The 13,462-nt window shown below is 47.6% G+C and overlaps 1 protein-coding gene across 1 annotated transcript in view; it reads left to right on the forward strand.

Annotated features, from left to right (window-relative positions):
• ABTB2 (ankyrin repeat and BTB domain containing 2) overlaps positions 1-4,890 on the forward strand; it is a 133,292-nt gene extending 128,402 nt beyond the window's left edge. Inside the window, exons 14-17 of the mRNA XM_059826045.1 lie at positions 317-407; positions 2,208-2,276; positions 3,157-3,270; positions 4,662-4,890. Coding sequence (XP_059682028.1) covers positions 317-407; positions 2,208-2,276; positions 3,157-3,270; positions 4,662-4,859 — 472 coding nt within the window. The 3' untranslated portion in view covers positions 4,860-4,890. The remainder of the gene's footprint in view (positions 1-316; positions 408-2,207; positions 2,277-3,156; positions 3,271-4,661) is intronic.
• The last annotated feature ends 8,572 nt before the right edge of the window (positions 4,891-13,462 follow it).

Raw genomic sequence — 13,462 nt, forward strand, 5'->3', positions numbered from 1 at the left:
CTACACTTGCTCCAGATTTCCTGGAAATCTCACCCCTGACCTGGTACACTTGCAGTTACTCATTTCTTTCTCTGTTATTAGCATAGTACTAGTGTTTGCAACTGTTACAGGGTGGGATTGGATCAGACCCAAGCAATGTACAGGTTAAGCTGTCCCTGAAGTTCTAAACTAATTGCATTAAGAAAGAAATGTTTCAATTTTCAACTTGCAAACAAGAACAAGGAAGGATCTTCATTTTCCCCTTGCTTAGGCTGTTTGTCAATAGGTAGTGAGTATGCGAAGCACTAATACAGAAATCTATTGAAACCGTTTGCAGGTTTAAGACGCTAATGACCAATAAAACAGAACACGACAGCCATGGCAGCAAGACTGTTGAAATCAGTGATATGAAATACAATATTTTCAAGGTATGTAACTTACTCTACCTTTTTACTCTTCTCATATTCTCACATACTTGGAAGATAAGAGGGCCAAGGCTTAATACCACAGGTAATCTACAAGTAGAGATGGAGTTCATTTCAGCTCGCCTGTATTTCAGGAGTATTCTGGCCTCTGTCAAAACTTTTCAGCTTAAAACTGAAACCTCCAGCCCATATTCTTATTTTCTTACTAGGCAGCCGACTTCTCCATAAAGCAGGAGAAACCAGTCGTCTTCTGAAAGCAGTTTTGTATTTTTAAGACAACATTTTCATACTTTTTAAGGCACCATTTTTATGCTGTGCTAAGCAAAAAGTAAACTTATTTACCGCAGGTGGACTGCCAGGCTTTGTAGTAATTCAAATCAGATGATCAGAAATCAATGGTGTCCCTTGCAAGAAAGGCTCAAAATAGAGAACTGCACTTTGCTTTTATGACATTTCCATATTTAATGTACCTAAGGGGGAGGTTCATTCATGATGGAGAGAAAGTACGTTACTTACCACACACCCAAGGAAAAAAACAAGTCAGTGAAATGTGATAGTTCAGTTATTCCAGCTTTCCATATCGGCATTTCAAAGTTGGAAGACAGGTACAGAACAGGGAAATCTGAAGTGCAGAATAGGTTGTACAGCTGTTTCACTACAGGGTTGAGGCTTTTCCCTTTTTGAATAAGCAAAGCTGTTGGTCAGCAGTAGTGTCATCTCACGCAGAGGGAATGAAGTTGACCATAAGAACATCTTTTTCTACTTGAAAGGGGCTGTACGAGTTTTGTGTTGGATAGATGACATCCAAATTTTGCAGCTGAGACCATGACAGAAAAAAGAAATGTAATTGAGTATATTAAAACAAGCCTCCTTAACAACATTTTTACATCAAAAAGTTTCTAAAGATAAACTTTGGCTTCACCGGAGAGAGCAACAAATCAAAAAGAATTAAAACAGTGAAATACTTCACGGAATTAAACTATTTGATGGTAAATAAAATCAGCTGAGTTAAGGAGATGATGGCATTCTACAGCAATCTCACTTATGGTGCAGGGAGAACGCTGAGCCACCAGAGATCTACGTTCTGCTGGAAAGCAGCTTTGCTCCCCTGTAATTCCCTTATACAAATAAGGCAATTTTAAAAGTAAAAGCTTAGTTTTGCTACCACTACTGTTAGAAATGGTAAGCACAGCACGCGATCGCCACACCTGCTTACACAGCACCCAGGACACTGGCCTGACTCCTCTTTCCCACACCAAATCTAGTCATTCCCTTGATAAGACAGCGCTGGTTTAGCTGGGGGTGCGCACATGTAGATCAAAGAGCAGAAGCTGCCTCTTGCTCTCCCTGCAAACAATTAGGCCTTTTCCTCTGGCCCTGATGGGGGGCTGGAAGCTGATTAGAAGCACAGCAGGGGAGGTGAGGGGCTGGGAGGTCCCCCCGACACACACGCTCATGGCCTGGCAGTTTGTGCTCCGGCTAGCTGGCAGCTCTGCGTGTGACCAGCCTGCAAGGCTTTACAAAACCGGATCCGAGGAACCGTTTTAACAAGGACATTCGTGTTGCTCAGAGACACGCTGTCACCCTCGGCCGAAAATCCTCAACAGGGCCCTTTTCAGAGCCCGAGGAAGAAAAGACTATTAGAAAGCAGCAGATTTGCAACACTAGAAAAAAAGCCAACAGCGGAGGCGAGAGCCAGCATACCGCGCGATTCCCGTCTGCTCAGGAAGGGAGCTCAGCCGTTCACAGCCTCTTGTGACTTCAGCGATAACAGCTTCATGCCTGGCCTTCTTCCCGTTTCAGATGCTGATGCAGTATTTGTACTATGGAGGAACTGAATCTATGGAAATTCCCACCACTGATATCTTAGAGGTGAGAGTGTTTTCTTCTAACTCTTGCCAAGTGCACTGGGGCATAAACAGAGCTTGAAAGGCAAAATCCAGGAGCTAACAGCAAGCTTCCAATCTAGGAGTATACTTAACACTTTGAAATGAGCTTAAAGTTCCAAACCGCCATTGCTTGGCAATAAGAACTACCAATTATGTTTTATTATGTCTGTGAGATGCTGGGGGGGCGTGGGGAGGGGAGGCAGCCGTGGCGGCAGGGCGGGAAATCACTACTGTGTTTTTGGTGCCCAGAGCTGGGTGGGAGCCTCCTTCGCACGTCCTCCCCGTCCCGGGAGAAGGAAGCAGGCGTGCAGTGCTTTTGGTGGGGCACAGAAAAGGTGCAGCTGACCCGGCAGCTCTGGTGCCCACAGCAGGCCAAACACCAAGGGGCTGGAGACTGTAGAGAAAGGACCGATTCCAAGCTGAACTTCTGCAGAGCAGCTGATGCTACTGCAAAGACTGGCCTAAGAGCACTTCCCCATTACAAATAGGCCCTTTTACAATAAATAATGCTGCTCAGTCACAAGTAGTCCGGTGAAATTAAAGCTTGGAGCTCAAGACTACATACAACTATTTATATTTTTTTTTGAGGAGAGGAAAGGGGGCTTTGAGCAGTCTAGAGCTCCTATGTCGTGGTGACAGAAGGCACAAAGGCACTTCCTGCAGGAGGAGCAAGCCTTTACTAAGAGGGGAAATCTGTCTGTCGCTTTAGCTAGGCATTGAGTGGCCTTTTTGCTCCTTCATGAGGACTCGGCTATTAAAAGAGGGAGCGGGAGATCATTCAGAGAGGACATCATCAGTTCTGTTTGCCTTCCTACGCCTTTCAAAGCTCATGATCTCAAATAGTTTCTCTCTTGTCCTGATAGCTGTTGTCGGCTGCCAGCCTGTTTCAACTGGACGGCCTCCAGAGACACTGTGAAATCCTCTGCGCCCAGACGATCAGCATGGAGAACTCCGTTAACATCTATAAATATGCAAAGGTATATGCCAAACTGCCTTACTTAAGAATCACAATGAAACAGCACACGTGCTTTCTGCAGTCTCGTTTTGGTAACTAAATACAACAGGCACAGAGTGGGCACCCGCTATGCTGGTAACTCTACCCCAACCCCAAGTGAGATGTATTCGAGTTGCAGTCTGCAAAGTCCTACACAGCCCTAGTATGTTTTCTTGTCTAAAGCAATCATGTATGAAATTGCTGCGAGATCCCTGCAGAGCAGGGGAGAGTGTCTTAGCAGTCTGACACAGCAACATCAGCAAAGCCTGAGAGATTCAAATCCTCAGAGCAGCAGGGGCAATTGATCATAGTAGAGCAACTAGGAAGAAAACCCTTTCCTAGCACTCCTACTGCTAAAATACATTCTTTACAGCTCCAGAACTAGCATAAACTCTGTTGTGTGACATAGATATTCACCTCTATAGCCAATAATCGATGTTACCAGTTAAATCATGGAGAAATACTGCCATTCCTGGAAGTCTGCAGGGTCAGATCCCTTAGCAGAAAGACTACACAAAGGGCTGATAATGATGCGCATGTTTACTTTGTGTGTAGTGTCACACTGATCCTTTTCCATTCCTGACTCACACAGGGCCATTTTTTTCCATGGAACTCAGGCTGGTTTCTTTCAGGACCTAAAATTTAACAGTAGGCAGTGGCAGAGAGGGGGAAGGGGGCATTCCCCACTGGCCTTCAGTACTTTTCCTTAAATTACTATTTGCACAAAGTTCTCAGAAATGGGGGGGTGTGGGGTGTGCACAGTGCCTCTTAATACTGAATTTGAGTTTCATTGTTTTTCTATTACTGAGCTTCCCCCACTGGTTCTGAAGCAAAAGGAACCAGATCACAGCCAGAAATCCACCTAACTTGTTTTAGAAGTGTAACATCCCTATTTTCCTACATTCAACTCCTTTTTCTGGGAGTTAGGCTCGCATCCTATGAACCATATTCTTATTGCCACGAGCTGTGCACACCATCTGGCAGCGCGATGTTTTATGTGGCGGCGCAGCAACTCCCCGCCTGCACAGAGAAACAGGTATCTTGGCCGCTTCATCAGCCAGCTGCTCTGCCCCTTTAAGAGGAAGAGGCTGGAGTGCAGGCCAGTGGCTCTGCCAACAGCAGGCCATCAGGGGAAGAAATTAAAAAAAGCTTGAATGCCTCCCTGCTCCCACCTGTGCCTGCAAAAAGCCCCAAAAGAAATTATCAGCCATCACTGGTCCTACCTTCAGTGCTTTCCCACTGTTATTACCGTCCTCCTTTTTCTGGCTTAGAAAACGTTAAAGGGAAAAGCATTAGAAAGGAGAAGAGGCTCAGGCGTGTCCTTCAGGTCTGCGACACGCAGAAAAGGCTAATCGATCTTCCTCTCTCCTGCAGATTCACAACGCACCTGAACTAGCCTCTTTTTGCGAAGGCTTCTTCCTCAAGCACATGAGCTCTCTTCTAGAACAGGACTCATTCAAACAGCTGATCTACAGCAGGAACAGCAAAGTGCAAGGCCTGGACCCCCTGCGGGACTTGCAGACAGCCCTGGCCGGCCGCCTGCACTCTGTCTACGTCACCTCCAGGGTGTGAAGCAGGAAGAAGGCGGTAGCAGGAGCACTGGTTCAAACTGCACGGGGATGCGTTGTCGGGCAAAGCTGCGGCTTTCCTGTTTGCCTTCTGCATCTTGCTGAAAGTCCCCTACAACAGATACCCCCCTGGCAAGGGTGCTGTGCCTCGTCCCGCTGAGGGAGCGGGAGCTGGCTTCTCTGTGCTACTACTGTCACAGAAACACTGTCACAGCGCAAACAAGAACCGAGGATGCAAGCGAAGAACCTGACCCCAAGAGAAGATCAACGCTGCCATTGAAACAAGCACAATGCAGGGCTGTAGAGAAGAGAGGCAACTGAGCTAGACCCAACACCTAATACGTAGTCTAAGTGTCTGTCTACACACCATAACGGCCACCTAGTTCATAAGCGTAGATGTTTTACTTGTAAAAAGGCTGCATAGAAGGAGTTTTCGAATCCTCTGGACCACTGCCCATTCGACGAGTCATCTGTCTGAACGCAAAGGCTGGTGTACACCAACTGCTTCACTACAGCGATAAACACCAGTGTCTATACGTGGCAAGAGGCTCTGACATAAATTTTGCCCCAAACTGTTTGCACCTTGAGAGAGATGTTTTATAGATGTTCAAAGCTGAGTAGAAATTAATACTAACTCTGAAATTACTCACTCTTTAAACCTAGTATGAAGAACCGAGCTGGGGCAGGGAGGGGAGAATTGGGTTTTTTGTATTTTTTTAATACGGTTTCACTGTGCTAGTTGTTAATTGGATCCATTTTGAAGAGGGGAAAAAAAAGACTGCCTACCCTTTCGCTATCAAGGTTGGGTAATCCCAATCACTTAAAAACCTCTTTCTGAACATTACCTGTGAGACCCGACACCATAAAAGATGCTGTCTAAAAGACTCAGGTGAAGTAGGAGCTACAACGATGCTGGAAAACTGTCCAATAGCATAAATAGCAATAAAAGTCTCCCTAAGACCCCGAGGAACACATACCTTGATGGTTTGTTCCCTCTCTGGAGCTAGCTGGGATTAGAAGCTCTGACCTCTAGTCTCCGCTTCCACAGCCTCATCCATGGAACGATGCTGTTTCCACAGATACGCTACCTCAGAGGGGACTGGGCACAGTGCACACCTGACGGGTTCCTAGAGGGAGGCTCCAGTCGAACATTTAGGCAGCAGCACTTGAACAAGATGCTCAAGATTCACATTCTTCCTTTGTTCGCAGCAGACAGATGTTTCTGGTCCGAAAGGACACATTTAGGCCGCCTTCTAGCTGACGTAGAACTAAAAGGAGACAGTTCAATCTACCGTTTTGTGTCTGAAGCAATGTTTTTGTGTGTGGTTTTTTATTGTAAATAATCCCAACTTTAGGAAGGCAGTTAGTTGTGTAAAAACACAGAACTTGCTCTTACCAATAGCTTTAAGGGAAGACCTTCAGATAGATATCCCCATTGATCCTTGTTAGCACCCACCAAAAGCATTTGCTAAGATGCTTTCATTCGTCATAGGTGGGAGAAGGGGAAGAGGGAGCCAAGTTTTCAGTGGAGAACTACTGCTGCTTAGAAATTCAACAGTTAATATTGTAACTAAACACACTGGAGGAAGGCGGCTCAGCTGCGCCCAAACTCCAAAGCACAACACAGACGCGGTTTAGGTAGATGAAAGGAGAACGAACTCCAGCATCTCCCAACAAATCCATCAAACTCTGACATTGCCTCATTCCTGAAGGATTTACATCAGAGGCAAACGGCACGCAAGGATAAGAATGATTAGTCCAGGCCCAGTAAGCTGACAGACAAGTTGGTGCGAGCACACTCCAGTCTGCGCTTTAGGTACACGTTCACTTTCGAAGATCACCAGCTTCAATAACCCTATTTATTACCCGAAAGCCAGACAGGTGTTTCAAAATTATCACTGGTCTGCCTGAAAAATACCACAAACAGCTTTCTCTTGGAAAGTATTTTCAAGTAGCTGCTCCAGCTATCTGTACAAATATGTAGGTCTGCTTTTGTTGCTGTAATATTACAATGCTTTGTTAATTGTACATTAATGTTGTCATTTATGTAAATGTACCAGGATTTTATTAACAACTAATTTTAAAATACACGGCTGCTGTTATTTATTCTGCTCTTCTAACAACAAGGAAAACCATATTTAAAAAAAGACACTTCTGTGGAAAAGGCCATTGCAGTTTTAGCATCGTAAGTTTGTTTTGGTATACATACATACCTCATTTTATGCTTAAGGGATAAAGAAGCATTCGTTTCCCCCTCCTAGGCTCAAACATTTTTTGAAGTAGTAAGTTTAACTTGTATTTTCCCTAGCTGAAATAAGCTTACTGCTTTCCCTCGAAAAGCAGCAGACAGTAGTATCTAAGAAAAATCCTAATTCCAGGATTCTTCTCTGCAGCAGAAGAGACAGCGAGGGTTAAAGCAACTATTAACCCCGAGGTATTCAAGCAGTCCTCGGAAGGTAAACATCCGATTCCCTCCCAGACCTAACAAAGAAAATGGGAAAAAGCAGGTAACACTTCCCTTCCGAGACACCTTGGAACCCAAAAGGCTGAAATGGCTCTGGCTGGTGCACTGCTGCTTCGCTGAGGCAGTAGCAGGAGTCACGTCAGAGCGTTTAAGAACACTCTGACAGCCACACAAAGTCAGGCGTGGAGCCGTGGAGGAAGCAAGAGCATGTACTTGTCTATCGGGTAAGAAGTATACAGGTTTAATTGTGCTGTCAGAGCAAGAATTTGACCCAAAAATATCTCCCCAACCCCAAGTTTACCCCATAAATCTTGCAGACCCCTACGGAGTTTGGGGATAAGGGCTGAGCTGTAACTCTGCATTTGGTGCTGCCTCTGCGGAGCTCAAAAGACTTTCTCAGGACGCCAAGCACATTTCAGAGGAAACCATTAATACAGCCAGAACCTGTACTCGCTGCTGAGAATCCCCTCGTAATTGTTTCTCTCCTTGAATTTCCCACCACACGTCTCAACAGGGGGAACCGCGCAGTCTCTCTCTCTCTCTGGTGTAGCAAAACTTGAAATCCAGTTCTAGAATAAATTACCGTCACAGCGTTTCTTAGCATTTGATTTACATCATCCGAGAGAAGCCTGCTGGGAGTGATGCATGAGGGTGCTTTCTCTTGCGTTGTGCCATTACAGCAGCACGCTTGGAAACCCACCAGTACAAACACTGACTTGTTCTCAAGAATCATGGAATACAAACACCTAAGATTCCCTTTGGAGCACTTTTACTCCAAAAAGTAGATTAAATAGAAATTTCTTACAAAACTAGTTGCATACCGCCTCTATTTTATACAGTGCTGCCCTTGGAGTCCTCAAAAGTAACGTAGCAGAGTTGGCCCAGCTTTGAGGAAGCACAAAACTTTGCCGGCCATAATTCTATCATTTCAGGGAGCAGAGGAAATAAAGAGAGCTCACACAACTGCCTGAACACGCTCAATGACTTTCAGCCTAAAACCTTTCCTGAACACGCTCAATGACTTTCAGCCTAAAATAAAACCTTTTTGCTTTATACTAAGCCCTCGCACAGCAGGCAAGCGCTGGCTCATGTAGCACCGCTACTAACTGGCCCTTTGCCCTCGCCAAATGCTGCCCAAGCAACGAGACATTGCTTCCCGCGCCTGCCCTGACGGGGACGGCCAAGGAGGCACGGAGGGAAAAAGAGGAGAGGGAGGACTCCCCTGAGGAGCAGGGGCAGCAAGCTGCTGTCGCCGCTGCCTGTGGCGGAGAAGAGGGCTTGAAAGCGAGATCTGCCTCCCCGAAGGGCGGGTTTGAGTTTAAGGGATCCATTAATCCACAGCAAAAAACCCAGAATATTGCACTCAGCGCTGTTTGCCCAAGCAAAAGAAGGGGCAGGAAATAAGGCTTCTGTCCTATGATGAAAAGTCACAGAATCACTAAGGTTGGAAAAGACCTGTGCGATCATCAAGTCCAACCACCACCCCAACCCCACCATGCCCACTAAACCATGTCCCGCAGTGCCACGTCCACACGTTCCTTGAACACCTCCAGTGATGGTGACTCCACTCCCTCCCTGGGCAGCCTCTTCCAGTGCTTCACCACTCTCTCCGTAAAGACATTTTTCCTAATATCCAGCCTGAACCTCCCCTGGCGCAACTTGAGGCCATCTCCTCTTGTCCTGTCACTTGTCACTTGGGAGAAGAGACCAACACCCACCTCCCCACAACCCCCTTTCAGGCAGTTGTAGAGAGCGATGAGGTCTCCCCTCAGCCTCCTCTTCTCCAGACTGAACACCCCCAGCTCCCTCAGCCGCTTCTCATCAGACTTGTGTTCCAGACCCCTCACCAGCTTTGTCGCCCTTCTCTGGACACGCTCCAGCACCTCAGTGTCCTTCGTGGAGTGAGGGGCCCAAAACTGAACACAGTATTCGAGGTGCGGCCTCACCAGTGCCGAGTACAGGGGCACGATCCCCTCCCTGCTCCTGCTGCCCACACCATTTCTGATACAGGCCAGGATGCCGTTGGCCTCCTTGGCCACCTGGGCACACTGCTGGCTCATATTCAGCTGACTGTCGGCCAACACCCCCAGGTCCTTTTCCACCAACAGCTTTCCAGCCACTCGTCCCCAAGCCTGTAGCGTTGCCTGGGGTTGTTGTGACCCAAGTGCAGGACCCGGCACTTGGCCTTGTTGAACCTCAAAGTCACAGCACAGCAGGGAAAGGGCCTTGCTGGCAGCAACAGACTGGCCCAGCCCCAGCACTGGAGTCATCTCAGTGCTGTCCATTTTCCTACTGATAGTGACTAGAAAGCGAGCAGGCCGGTTCCCAGCGGCTGGGCTAGAGCCCTACCCTCACACGCAGGGCGGTCGGAGCTCACTGCTTCCCGTGCGCACCCACGGGAGGGGCAGAGTGCTATGCCGAGCACAGGATCTCACCCAGCCCTCCAGTCTCTGCGTTTCGCTCAGGCAGGAGAAGGCTTCCTGTCTCCCTCCCCACCTCGCTCCCTCCTCAGCCCTCACACGCCCGCTAACAGAAAGCAGTCGCTAGAAAACGCATGCCACGAGGGGCGGGTAGTTTCGGGCCCCTACCAAGAGACAGGCTCGTGATTTGGAGACTACAGAGGGAAAGAGCAGTGATGTAGTCAAACAAAAATCCAGCTGTGGAAGCAAAAAAAAAAACTCCCAAGGCAGCATCACAATGGCCAAATGGAAAAGACATAACTTCCTCCTGCCCTTTCTACGCCTTGCCCTTCTCCAGTACACCAACCTGCGCTTCCCAGGCAGCTCCCTCCACCCTGACACAGCTGCGGGAGGCAAGACCCCTCCCAAACGTACAGCCAGCTCACAGCAGCAGGGAAGATCCTCGGCTTCACTGGTTTTACTTCCTCCCAGATACCTCGCAGAGGTCAGCTCACTCCAGCTGTCAAAACAGCTCACAGGTCTCCAAGCAAGCAGGATGATTCCACTGACAACTAGGTCACATCTACCCACCACCTGCAGAGAGCTGCTCAGCTATACGCGGCTCTCCCGTTTTCCTCTGATTAGCCGCAGTACTCCACCACTGCGGGCAAACAAGCTCACTTGGGCACAGGAGAGGAGGAAAGATGAACCTGCAGCAACGTGACAGATCGGCGATCCAGGGAGCACCGAAAAAAGGCCATAAGTTGGCCTCGTAGGTTTAACAGAGGGCCTGAGACACTAATGCTTGTGGTTACTGGGTTGTGCAAAGTCCGGTCCCCCTGACTAGGGAAGGAGGAGGCACGGACAGCTGCGCTGGCTTTGCCTGTGATTAAACGCCTGCGCTGTAATTAGCAGTGCACCAGGCTCCTTCAAGCATTCACAGCCCCATCTGCAGGGGATGCAGGCAGAGAAAGACCAGGAACCTGCTCCAGTCAGAGGGAAACAGGCGCAAAACCAACCAAACCAACCCTAAAATCCAAAGACACAGGCCTCGCTCTCTTCTCAGCTCCTGTGTTGCGTGGCATTTTGAGTGCACTTCTGGCTACAGAAGGACATGCCTTCTTGCTTTGTTGTTGGATTGCATTCAGCGAGTCATTACTCTAGCTGGAATTTTAACCCAGCTTGACTGATGGAAAGCACAGACAGAGGAAAATGTGGTTTGACTAGACTTGTTAAAAAAATCAAAATACAAATCCACATCTCTCACTTATTTTAGTATCTGAGGGCTTTTTTCCACTTTACTGCTCAAAGAGCAATAGACAGGCAGAGGAATCCCAAAAGCTGCCAGGAATCATAAAACGTACACGGAAAACCTGAACTGAATTCAACTGAATACACACATTTTCTGTAGAAATAGCAAAATTCTCCGCAAATACAACTCCGACTCAGAAATGGAGGGGCACACACGCAGCTCAAACTCTCCAAGTCTTTTACAGCAAGTACAGTACACCCAATTCACAGACAACAGAGCAAGAATTACTGCAGCCTACAGAAAATGGAGGCAGCTCTAGAAAGATGTCAGCTGAATAGTAAAAATTCTAGCTTGCTCGAAGAATCCCGTTTAATTTTGCCTACTATTTCCACCTTGATTTACAGACAATTTACAAGAAGCCTTGCTGGCCTGTAGATATTTTCATAGATCAGCTCCTACCTAGCCTGTCATCCCAAATGCTTCCAACGTACTTTCCCCAACAGTGCCAGTAAGTCAGGCGTCAAAAGTTTTTACGACTGCTGCCTACTAGCATGAGGCCGTATTTCCAGAAACAGCCCGAAACCTCAGTCCGACTTAAGACTTACACAGCAACAGCATCATCACAGCCGTGTGTAGGTGGGGTCCCCGGGCTGTGCAGGTCACAGCTTTGGCATGGTCCCAGCAGAAGCAGAGGACAGGCGAATTCGTACGCTGTTTCATAGGTGTTTAGCACAGGCTTATAAATAAACAGAAACTTCCACATATTCTTCATATAAATACAAACTTTTGTTGAATTTCTTGGCCATTTGATCCTCAGCTTAGCCCTTAAAACACACAAATCAATTTCTAAGCCCTAACAGCACATGGGTGTTCTATAATAAAACTTCTCTTAAACCTTAGTTTTGAACCTATTAGTAGGACTCGAGTTTAACGGCCCTCCCGAGATAAGCATCGTAATTTGCACGGCTTCTCCATCTTAAGGAAGTTCAATCAGCATTTTCTTAGCACAAGTAGTAATGCGCAATAATAAAAAAGCCTTCTGATACTGTCACCTCTTAGACAGCAAGACCCAGAGCAAGTAAAACACTGCCACCTGGGTGAACAAATCCAGCCACCTGCATAGGTTAGAGAATCTGAACTAATTACTGCCACTTTATTAGTGCCAAGTATCAACATGCTTTAAAAGGACTCTAAAAGCGTTTAAAGCTTTGACTTGCAGCCTGTTAAACCACAGCTGAATCTCACCAAGCAGAAGTGGGCAAGCCAATGATACTCAGTCAGTAACCATTTCATACCAGTTCCTTACCTGACCACCACTTCAGGCACATCTTTGTCATCCCTTCCTCAAATGGCTGAAGGATGTGACCGGCTTCAGACAATCCATAAAAAGCCCTTTTACTACAATAACCATCCCTCAGACAAATGTGACCAACTCAATAGGTTTCTGCATCGAGCAAGACGCTGGAAAAACCACAGTCCTAGAGGAATCCATGGGAAATGTGTTTTATTTACTCTGTGCTTCCCAGCCTTTGATGCTGCAGATCCCTGGGCTAGAGAACAGCCTCCAGGCCCAGCCGTCCAGCTCTCCTCTCACCTGGCCGGGGAGCGTCCCCTGAAAGGGCCCCAGCCCTGGCTGCCGCCCCTCCTGCCCCAGCCTGCTCTAACATCCCCTGCCCTACAGCTTCGTTCTTTTGTCTCTCGGAACCAGGTCAGGCACAGACAGCATCCAGACAGCAGCATGTCCAGCAAACCCCGTCCCCCAAAGCAAGGGCTTGTAGCTCTTCACCCCTCTCCCAGCAGGGCCACCTCTTACCCTATTTTTAACAATAACAGCAGCAAAACCAGGGAGAATTCACACTCACCTTTTCTTTGGAGGGCTTCCCGGGAAGCTGTGAAGAGCCTCACGCTTCTTGCTTTCCATGTCCACTCCTTCCACAACTTCTTTAGAGCTGGTTGAGGGCAGCCATCCACCACCTCCTCCTCCCTGCAGACTGCCAGTGCTGCTCTCTCACACAAGGGGTGATAACGGGCCCCTCATCAAGCCTTTAAGGGCTGCAGCTGCAGATCACCCTTCTCAGGGCCCAGCTGCGCCCAGCGCGGGGGATGTGCTATTGCCACTGACTTCCACGTAGTGGTTTGCTAACCCAAAGGTACACACAGGCTGTACAAGGCCCATGCTTAATATCAATGCTTCGTAAAACAGTCTCCTAGAGAAGAAATACTGTCTTTACCTAGGAAGAAACTGTTTCTTCAAGGATTTGCTGGAAACAGGAGCTGTGAGATCTACAAGTAAATATAATGCAGCTGTGTATCAGCTGTAGGTAAGTCCCTCTGTTCCAAAGCTCTAGGGTGCGAAGCCGGAACATCAAAACAAGGCACCAGGGCACTCAGGTTTGGGACAGGGACATTGTGTCAAAGGCTTGCCCTTGTTTTGAAGCGTCTAAAGTCTGAGAGGCACCAGACGTAGAGTACTGCAGTCACAGAAAAAGCCA

Source organism: Gavia stellata, chromosome 17 (genome assembly GCF_030936135.1).
Source record: "Gavia stellata isolate bGavSte3 chromosome 17, bGavSte3.hap2, whole genome shotgun sequence".
Lineage (NCBI taxonomy): Eukaryota > Metazoa > Chordata > Aves > Gaviiformes > Gaviidae > Gavia > Gavia stellata.